Source organism: Thermoascus crustaceus, assembly GCF_041956765.1.
Source record: "Thermoascus crustaceus strain CBS 181.67 unplaced genomic scaffold VTN00scaffold_1, whole genome shotgun sequence".
In the NCBI taxonomy this organism is placed as follows: Eukaryota; Fungi; Ascomycota; class Eurotiomycetes; order Eurotiales; family Thermoascaceae; genus Thermoascus; species Thermoascus crustaceus.
Window position 1 is genome coordinate 5,381,708 of NW_027192527.1, and position 9,496 is coordinate 5,391,203.

The 9,496-nt window shown below is 50.9% G+C and overlaps 5 protein-coding genes across 5 annotated transcripts; 4 read left to right on the forward strand and 1 right to left on the reverse strand.

Moving 5' to 3' along the window:
- Nucleotides 1-595: 595 nt before the first annotated feature.
- On the forward strand, nt 596-2,345 carry VTN00DRAFT_1944 (uncharacterized protein; the record flags this gene model as incomplete). Its single annotated transcript, XM_069428107.1, has 4 exons — nt 596-614; nt 689-964; nt 1,045-1,309; nt 1,370-2,345. The coding sequence occupies 4 exons, from the start codon at nt 596-598 to the stop codon at nt 2,343-2,345; spliced, it is 1,536 nt and encodes a 511-aa protein (XP_069292646.1).
- A 543-nt stretch (nt 2,346-2,888) lies between these two features.
- Nucleotides 2,889-3,110, forward strand: VTN00DRAFT_1945 (uncharacterized protein; the record flags this gene model as incomplete). Its single annotated transcript, XM_069428108.1, has 1 exon — nt 2,889-3,110. One exon carries the CDS (start codon nt 2,889-2,891, stop codon nt 3,108-3,110), a length of 222 nt encoding a protein of 73 aa, XP_069292647.1.
- Nucleotides 3,111-3,412: 302 nt separating this feature from the next.
- VTN00DRAFT_1946 (uncharacterized protein) lies at nt 3,413-5,264 on the reverse strand (the record flags this gene model as incomplete). Its single annotated transcript, XM_069428109.1, has 3 exons — nt 3,413-4,951; nt 5,006-5,076; nt 5,126-5,264. The coding sequence occupies 3 exons, from the start codon at nt 5,262-5,264 to the stop codon at nt 3,413-3,415; spliced, it is 1,749 nt and encodes a 582-aa protein (XP_069292648.1).
- An 83-nt stretch (nt 5,265-5,347) lies between these two features.
- VTN00DRAFT_1947 (uncharacterized protein) lies at nt 5,348-6,256 on the forward strand (the record flags this gene model as incomplete). Its single annotated transcript, XM_069428110.1, has 3 exons — nt 5,348-5,413; nt 5,827-6,018; nt 6,077-6,256. The coding sequence occupies 3 exons, from the start codon at nt 5,348-5,350 to the stop codon at nt 6,254-6,256; spliced, it is 438 nt and encodes a 145-aa protein (XP_069292649.1).
- A 340-nt stretch (nt 6,257-6,596) lies between these two features.
- Nucleotides 6,597-8,533, forward strand: VTN00DRAFT_1948 (uncharacterized protein; the record flags this gene model as incomplete). The annotated part of the gene is made up of 2 exons (XM_069428111.1): nt 6,597-7,241; nt 7,307-8,533. The coding sequence occupies 2 exons, from the start codon at nt 6,597-6,599 to the stop codon at nt 8,531-8,533; spliced, it is 1,872 nt and encodes a 623-aa protein (XP_069292650.1).
- Nucleotides 8,534-9,496: the final 963 nt, after the last annotated feature.

Here is a 9,496-nt window from a genome sequence, read left to right on the forward strand (position 1 = left end):
TTGTCCTCGAAAGTGGATAACCTCTAGTTAGGCTTAGATCTTCATGTTTTAGGCGTGGTTGTATATTTCTATCATGTGTTAAACAGCCCTGATATAAAGGGGTGAGTGTATGCGATTGGTGAGGGGTGTACTCTAACTAAACCGCGAGGTCACGTTGGAATATTGGAAATCACTAAATGCAATAAGATCGTAATGTTCAATGCTTTCTTGAAGGCGGGAAATTGGTATGTGTTGAATGCCGAAGTTATCAGATGTGGCAGGGTGCAGCCCTTCAATACTACATAGACCTGATAAAACTTGAAAATATGCAGTTCAGGCGGTTTACATCGGTCACTAGGTCCTAGACATTGCCTCATAGAAAAAAAAATTTTTAAGTGTATACAAGTGACTACGGTATGCTCTCCGAGTAATCGAGTTGACGTCATGTGACACTGTGACACCACTAACCGCAAGCGGTCATACTGAAGCTGCGCAACGCGGTCCGACGCGCCTGAAGCCGTCAGCTCCATCAACTCTAGTTGCGGGCGCATCGCATCTGCCTCTCAATCAAAATATCAACCCAACGAACTCTAACAAGTGCGAAAGTGCCAGCAACATGGCGAGCCAGGGTGATTGTAAATATCCAACCTGCACACCCCTTGTTTTCCAAGGACTTCTTTTCAGGCTAACAGAAGGTGCTTCACTCCAGGGACTTGCGACGCAAATGATGCCGTCCATATCACGCTGGTCCAACCGGGCGAGCAGAAGCCCCAGACGATCTCTACCTTCCATCCACAATTTACATACCCGATATTTGGTGATGATGAGCAAATATTCGGGTACAAGGGCTTGATCATACGGCTGCGGTTCGCGGCGCATGACCTGCGTTCGCATGTTCACATTTCGTACGATGACAAGTTCAAAGCTGTCGCGGATACGGCGCCATTGGATCTGAATAGGACACTGAGGGAGTGGGTTCCAGAGTGTTAGTGGTGCCCTTTCCTATAACAATCATTCTTGGATAAAATTGATCTTGGAGATTCTGACCGAACTGGAACCATACAGCTGCTTTTACGACGCTTCCCGAGTTCGAAAAGGCTGTCCAAACTGACGACAAAGCCAAAGACTGGGTTCCTCCGGGTAAGCTGGTTCACAGCTACTCGACCAACCAGAGGAATTACGAGATCTGGGCTGAATCACTTGCCGACCCCGATGTCCGCGCTCTGCTCGAACGCGCCCAGATCTTTGTGTCTTTCTTCATCGAAGCCGGAACCCCCCTTGCTACAGATGACCCTGAATGGACGCTTAAGAGATGGACCGTTTATTTCGTGTAAGTGGCTTCTACCGATTATGTCGTTCTACAGTTCAATTGCTGATTTCGTCACTACAGATATGAGAAGGTCACCCCTCCGACACCCACCGCTTCACAGTACTCGATAGTTGGATACGCAACCACCTATCGCTGGTGGTTCTATCAAAGAGACCCCTCCGAGAAACCAACCGTCAAGAACGAACCATGGCTATACCACGACGACATGGAGATCTCCAAGCTGCCTTCCCGTGTCCGCATAGCCCAATTCCTCATCCTGCCCCCTCACCAGGGCTCCGGCCACGGAACCCACCTCTACACGACCATCCACACCGCAAGCTTCGAGGACCCAACCGTCTTCGAGCTGACCGTCGAAGACCCGAACGAAGCCTTCGATGCTCTCCGCGACACCGCCGACTTCCACATCCTCCGCCCTCAATTCCTCAAGCACAACATCAACATCAACCCGGACCCATACAAAGAAACCACGCGCAAGCAGCGCCCGCGCCTCGTCCCAACGGCATCCATCATCCCCACCAAACTCCTCCACGACATCCGCACGCAGTTCAAAATCGCACCGACCCAGTACGCCCACATCCTCGAGATGTACCTGCTCAGCCGGATCCCGTTCAAGAACCGCATCCGCGGTGGCGCCAACGTCTCGCGGCTCGTGATCAAGAAGTACAACGCGGACGATCCGAACGACAGGAGATACTACTGGTGGCGCATGCTGGTCAAGCAGCGCCTGTACAAGCGCTCCCGGGACATGCTCATCCAGCTGGAGCCGAGCGAGCGCATCGAGAAGCTCGACGAGACCCTGGCGAACGTCGAGGAAGGCTACGAGAACATGCTCAAGGTCTTCTCCGAACGCGAAGAGGAGATGCGCGCGAAGAACGAGCAGGCGGATCTTGAGGCAAGGGAGGAAGCTGAGGTGGAACAGGGGCCCGGGGAGGGCACCCTGGGAAGGGATCAGCGCGTGAAGCGGAAATACACAGTCATGGAGGAGGATGAGGATTTAGAGGAGGGTGATGAGGCGGCTAAACGGCAGAAGGCGTAGATGTATTTTATTATTAAAGGCCCATCCTTTTCATTTTTTGTTTTAATGTTGTCTTATTAATTTTTGACCCATCATGTCTTCATTCTGCAGTTTTCCTGCATCTTCCAGGACGTTGACTCCATTGGCGTCTTTCTCTGATCCCTTCAGAAGCAACACTCTAGGGGAAGCAGAGTGGCATTGCATAAGATTATCAGGAGAAGCAGGCAAGGAAGGGGGGGAAATGAGCAGAAATTTCCAAATTGATTTGGCGTGGAAATCTGATAGTTGACGCCGGGACGAATGCATCGCAAGAAGCGACTCCTGGTGTATGTGGGCGACAATGTACATTAGCAATCCCGCGAGTTTATATATGCTCAAACAGACGGTTATCCAAGACGTGAAGTAGCTGCGCATCAAAAAGAACAGGTGGAAATATCATAGGATCCATGGTAAATATACTAGCCAAGATATATTCAACAGTAATCTTTCATGTTGAAAAGAAGCAAGAAATAAATCGATTGTTTTCTGTCAAATAGCCACACGCCGAGTACCCCAAGTCACATTATGACTATACTAAGAACAGCAAAGAAATATGCCCAAAATCTCCTGGAGATATCCATCCCGCATTGTTCAACAAAGGTAAGCCTCCGCGGCCAGTCTTGCGCCCTCCAACACCAGAAAGGGAAAGAGAAGGAAATGAGAGGAGAAATGGAAGCAGAAAATAACAGACCCAAATCCAAAATCGCCACTTATAGCGTTAGAACGCTCGAAATTGACCCAAGATGAGAAACGTCGGAGTCATTTCTGATGTCCAGTTGCTGTAGATAATAATAACAGGGAGCTGTCTGCATAGTGCAAAATAATTCTGACAAGTGTTTCTGTCAGATATCAATTGGAAAGCATCTGAATGCCAGTGTCACTTTCGAAACACGACCAGGCCCCCCATATCCAATATGTCCATGACATTCTGCTGAAATGATAAGAAAAAAATTTTTTCAGAAAAAAAAGTGAACCTTATTTCCATTTCAAGAAAAATGGATCCCTCGCCCCTTAGAATATGAAGGAGTCGGCATGAAATACATCACAGATCACCTATAGTAACTCGGAGGGTCGGTGTCTAGCGTATCTAGGGTCTCCAATGTAACCGAAGATGCCGTGTCAAGGCTTACCATACTGCTGGATCTTGGCGAGCTCACTGTCGTGAGCCCGACTGTCGATGAAGGTGCTGTGTTCCCGGCCGATGATCTACCAGCAGGCAATTCTGCAATTTCGTTCCGCAGATGCTGTCGCGAACCTGGTGCTCCTTCAACATCGCCACCATTGTTTCGAACAAGCTCACCAACGAACTCAAGTACCCGCCTCAAGCCCAAGATCTCAGCTTGCATGGCACCCTGTCCAGGCACCTGATCCGTATCCGAATCCGGATTTTGACCCCTTTCGGCGTCGTTAATTTGCTGAAGAGAATGACTAGAGGAGACAGAAGGTGCAGATTGGTAGGACCTGCCCTCCCACCACTGTCTCCACCTAAGACGACGTGCAGCTGACCTGTAGGCGCGACGAGCTCTTCGCTCTTCGCGTCTAGCAGCCAGGTCTACACGACGTCGTCGGCAGGTTAGGGAGTTTCGAGAGACCTTGACAGCAAGAGCAGCCAGTGAGGCAATGAGGAGTAAGATCGCGCAGGACCTCGCAAAGTCCCTAATCCTATCATGAGGTGACAGCTCCAGGTCCGGAAAAGGAACCTTGGGCTGATTGGCAGTGTGAACTGGAACGTTGGACAATGACGGCCCTTTCGTCTCATTTCCGGCAGTGCGGTCTGCAGAGAAATCGGTGTAATTCCCCGGGTTCTCGGAAGCGCTAGAAGGTCGCTGATATGGGGTATAGGGGTCGAAGGAATCTCCATGTCGATTACAGGCCGGTACTATCTTTTCAGAAACAGAAGACGGAAGAGGCCCAAATCGGTACCTTATCTGACGGATCATTTCAGGTACCGTTTGTAGTGAAACCTTGACGATGCATCCGATACTCCCACACTGCTGCCATTTGGCGAACAGCGACCTACAGTCCTGTTGTAACAGCTTGCGGATCTTCTGTTCCTTCGCGATAATGCGATGCTGCAGATCGTCCGCCTGTGCTTTTAGATCTTGCAACGTCTTCAATTCCTGTTCAAGTTGCTTCTCAAGGTCGTTCCCAGGACCAAGGATGTTGGGTTGGTTCTCCAAGCGCTCCGAGTCCGATGGATCACGCCAAGCTTCAACGGAAGCGTCATCATCCGATATGTTCAACGGATGGGTACAAAGACGAAGTATCTCGGGCGAGCCAACTTGCGTGAACGAAGCTGTGAAACCAACCCCACCCTCCTCCACGTCTTCCTCTCCGATACGATCGATGCGGAGAGTAAGTACCTGAGCCGTATGTTTATTCGAAGATTGCGGCGGAGCGGGAATGCAGATACTCTGCCAGCTCGCGGAGAGTTCAGCGGCAATTACGCCATCGGAAAGCAATGCATCAATCGTCCCTGAGCCGTAACCTAAATTCCCATCCCAAGTGTGCACCAATTCCTTTCCATTGAGAAACACGCCGCTCTCCCCACATGCTTCATTTGCTATGCCGGTGTCCAGTTCAAAAGGCTACCATCCAGATCAGCAACGGGCATAAGGCAGGGCGATCAGGAACGTTCATACCAAGGCATCATCGATCCCCGCTGGACATCCCGAACATAAGGCTTCGAATCTCACAATGGCGCGCTGGTCATCTATGGAGGTTCAGTACATGATGACATAATATGGTGAAGGTAGACTGACTCTGCCACAGGAGTACGGGAGGGTCCTCGGAGGCCGAGGAGTCGCGGTCGACCGCAGAACGCGTGGGCAGAGGGGCGGTCAGCGAGTAAACGACGGCGGGACCCAGCAAGAACACTGCTGCCTTTGCTGAGCAGCGCATGGTGGCTGAAGACCAACACGCATGCGGCAATCTCAAGCAGACATAACGAAGATGGATACGAAAACGTGTAGATGGAGGAAGAGATGAGACCCCGCGGGGTTCTGAGGATCAGCGATGCAATTGATCGCGGAGACCTTCCAGCAGCTGAAGTAGACGGGGGCGGACGGGGCGGTGCACGCGGCGCAGCACGCCGGGCGGAGCTGGAGACCGGCGCCTTTCTTTTTCCGCGATCCGCCGCGCAGCTGCGTCGAGATCATCGCTGAAGCTCATGTTGGCCGCTGGTACAGCTACCTAACACCTCTACACAGCTGATGAGGTGGCTAAAGTTGACGTTTTAGAAATTTCCCATTTCAGCACCCATACCGCTTTCTTCTCTCATCCTTCTTTTCATCCTGAGAGCGCAGACATCGCTGCGTCAGACACGTGTGCGCAATTCACTGAAGAGGGGTCCAGGCATTCTCTAGCCAATTCCAAGTTCTCTATTTCAAAATGGTATATCTGCTTTCGCTACATATTTGCACATAATACTTTACATTATGATGCTAACCATATGTGCTTTTAGTTGCCTCTGGGCCTGCTCACGGCCGCCCAGGGCCACCCGATGCTCGTCGAGCTCAAGAACGGAGAGACCCTGAACGGACACCTTGTTAACTGTGACAACTGGATGAACCTTACCCTTAAGGAAGTCGTTCAGACCAGCCCTGAAGGCGACCGTTTCTTCAGATTACCTGAGGTTTACGTGAGGGGTAACAACGTATCACCACCCGTGCCCCAGCATCATACAACGATCATGCATACTTACTCCGTGCTAGATCAAATATCTGCGAGTTCCAGAAGAGATCATAGATATCGTCAAAGAACAGCAGCAGAACCAGCCGTCAAATCGGGGCCGGGGCGGTCCTCAGCAGCGGGGCGAAGGTGCAAGAGGCGAGCGCGGCCGCGGCGGTGGACGCGGCGGGCGAGGTCGCGGTAGAGGAAGGGGCGGCGGTTAGGATGATAGGATATGGATAGGAAAAGGACGTACAAGATACCCTGCGGGAATTGGTGTGGATGGTTTTTGCAATGAAGCTCTCTTTTTTAGCGCTTTAGTCGAGCATGGCCTAGGCGTATATGGCCCTGTGGGTAGGAACGGTGCCTTGTTGGGGTTTCATGGTAAATACGCAGTAATAGGAATCGATTTCCGATTCACGTATCCTTTCGGACACATCAGCCAAGTTGGGTATATTATTGTGGAGTGGGTTTGCGGGGAAGCTCCATCAACTGCACGTGATACGGTATATCCTCCAACGCGCCGCGGCCAGGCCTCTGCTGCAACTCGGCAAAGGGCTCGAAATGCCGCGGGGGATGCTGATCTTCGATGGCTTGTGGCATTGTCTCTGTCCATCATTCGGCCACACTGCACTCAAGAGGCCACTTGTACCATTGATATCGAGAAAGGGTCCTTCGACTTACATATCCGCGACTTTGGCAACATCAGCGCGACGATGTGACAGCAGTGTTGCGAATCTGAACGAAAACCATGGCAAAACCGACAGCAGAGCCCTACCAGGAAATGAATCTGCGGGATCAAGACCTGCGGAGCAATCGCATACGAACGCTCAAGGCAATCGGCAGGGTGGAAAGCATACAAGAAAGCATGCACCGTCATCGGGCGTGAAGCTCAAACGGGTTAAATTGAAAAAACGGACAAGGTTGGCAGGTGTACCAAAGGATATAGAGAGAAGGACGACGGAGAATCTAGAGAACACGCTCCAAAATGCAGTGCACGAGAAACCCAGTGTCGAAAGCGCGACCCAGATCCTGCGCGCCCTGATCAGGGATCGACATATCCGCCCAGAGGTCCGCCATTACAGAGCGCTGATGCTCGCCAATATCGACGCCGAGCGTGGTAGGCCAGAGACTATCCGAAATCTACTTAAGGAGATGGAGCGCAATGGTATTCCGGCTGACTCGGGAACACTTCATGCAGCGTTGAAGGTGAGAGAAGCCCATATACCTGCTCTCGCTCTGTACGGCCTGACTGACCTTTTCGTCCGATACAGGCTCTTGCAGTTCACCCGGACTACTTACTACGTCAAGAGATCCTTCGCACCCTTCGAGACCGCTGGCTGTCTCTGAGTCCTGCCGGTTGGCACTACGTCGTGGCTGGATTTATCCGAGAGCACCAATTCGAGTTGGCGATGGATCACATGGCTCAAATGGATCGGAAAGGCATACCTGTTGAAGGCTGGCTCCATAGCCTCCTAGTCTACAGTCTCTGCGACGCAGAGGAGTTTGACGAAGTGCTGAAGGTGATGCAGTCTCGGACAGATCAGGGACATGAGATGACACTGAATCTATGGTGGCATGTGCTGGATGTGGCGAGCGAGGCCCTCCATCATGAGACAACGAGATATACATGGAAGCATGTTGTGGAACTGGGGTTCCTCAAGCCATCCTACGGAGTGTGCAGCAACGTCTTGACAGTCGCGTCACGTACCGGCGACACTGAACTAGCTAATTCGGTGTTCCGCTTTCTTGCCGAAACAGAGGTGCCCTTTTCTTTGGATGATTATGAGAAACTGGTGGAAGCGTACGTCATGGCCGGCGATCTTTACGCCGCGTTCGACACTCTCTGCACCATGCAGAAGTCGGGAATTGAACTGGAGGAGAGCTCGACCCGTGCCATTCTTACGTATATGATAAGGTCAAAAACACCGCCGCGAGATGTATGGGCCATGCTTAAACAGCTAAAGGCCCAGAAACGGGACATTCCTCTCGGGTGCGCCAACGTCGTTATCGAACTGTGTGAGCATGCTCCGTTGGGTGATAAGTCCGCGGTAGAAGACGCAATTGGATTCTACAAGGAGCTCTATTCCCTGTGTCCCAGCGGTGCTGACGTGACAACCTACAATTCCATCATCAATACGTGCCGAAGAGCCAAAGATACCAAAGCATGCATGTTTGCTGTGAAGGAGATGGCGGCTCTTGGAGTGACGCCGGACTCCACGACATTCGAACGCCTGATCCTCATTTGCCTGGACTCGGGGAACTACCGCTCGGCCTACAAGTACTTCCAGGATATGATCGAACGTAATCTGCCACTGGGTGAGGGGGCACGTGAGGAGATCCGCAAGCTCTGCCGGGATTCTGAAGACGAATTCGCCGTCCGACTTAGCTTGCACGACTATATCAGAGATCTTCGGATTCGGAAACATGAGGTCGGGGATGAGACACCGCTGGAGGAGCCAGAGGAACAAAGTGCCACGAAACAAAAGGAAAGAGCATAGGGAAGAAGTGACATATGATGACTCGGGACAGACAAACTTCACTCTTCTTGTATAGCACCAACCAGTATAGAAATAGATGTATTGTACAGAATACCTAGATACCCTAACTTATTTCGTCGCTGCTAGAACAGATGGAAATAAAGATCCACGATCTCCAGTCCATTTTGTACAATAAGTATTCCATGTTAACAAACTGCAGCCGTCCCAACTTCACCGCATTCCAAACTTCGAGTGCTGTATTGGAATAAGTAAGTACTGTCTGTACGTAGACCAAGACCACACCAAGCAACATCGACGCCAAACGAAGCCTTCATTGATGGATGCCTTTTACCTTATCGACTATCCCGGCCAGCAGACATAGCTCCTTTGAGTAGGTATCCATATTATTCCTACTCGGGGAACGTTCAAAAATACGACATGGTTGGCGGTGAATGTAAAAATATTCGGTCAGTCCCTCGGCAGCAATCCCCATCCAATCCCGGGCTCGGGTCCTTGAACCAGAAACCAGAAAGATTGAGCAATAGTACCAGACACCAGGTTCCTGGCTGCACATGTTTAGGAACGTAGTTATTATTTCCAAGGTTAGTGAAAGGTTTAATCCAGGCTTGTTCTTTCTTTCTTCCCTCCGTTCATTGGTTGTAATATACGCCATATATTTATGTGCCCAATACATAGATAATCAATCCATCGACATCCATTCCTTCCTTATCGTTGGAAGGCTTCATGAGGGCCACGGGCATCTACCCAAAAATGTTGGGCCCCTTTTTTTTATGGCATTTGAGGCTAATCAGATGCTGGTACACCTGCTAGGAGTCTGTACAGCTTTTGCTTGATTCACCACGCCGGGCGAAAGAAATTATAAAAAGCAAAAGATGAAAGAAGCCTTTCCATTACAGAAGGGCCCGAGCCGCGATTCGAACGCGGGACCTCTCGCAGCTTGTGAGCTTAGGGTAAGCCCTAAGC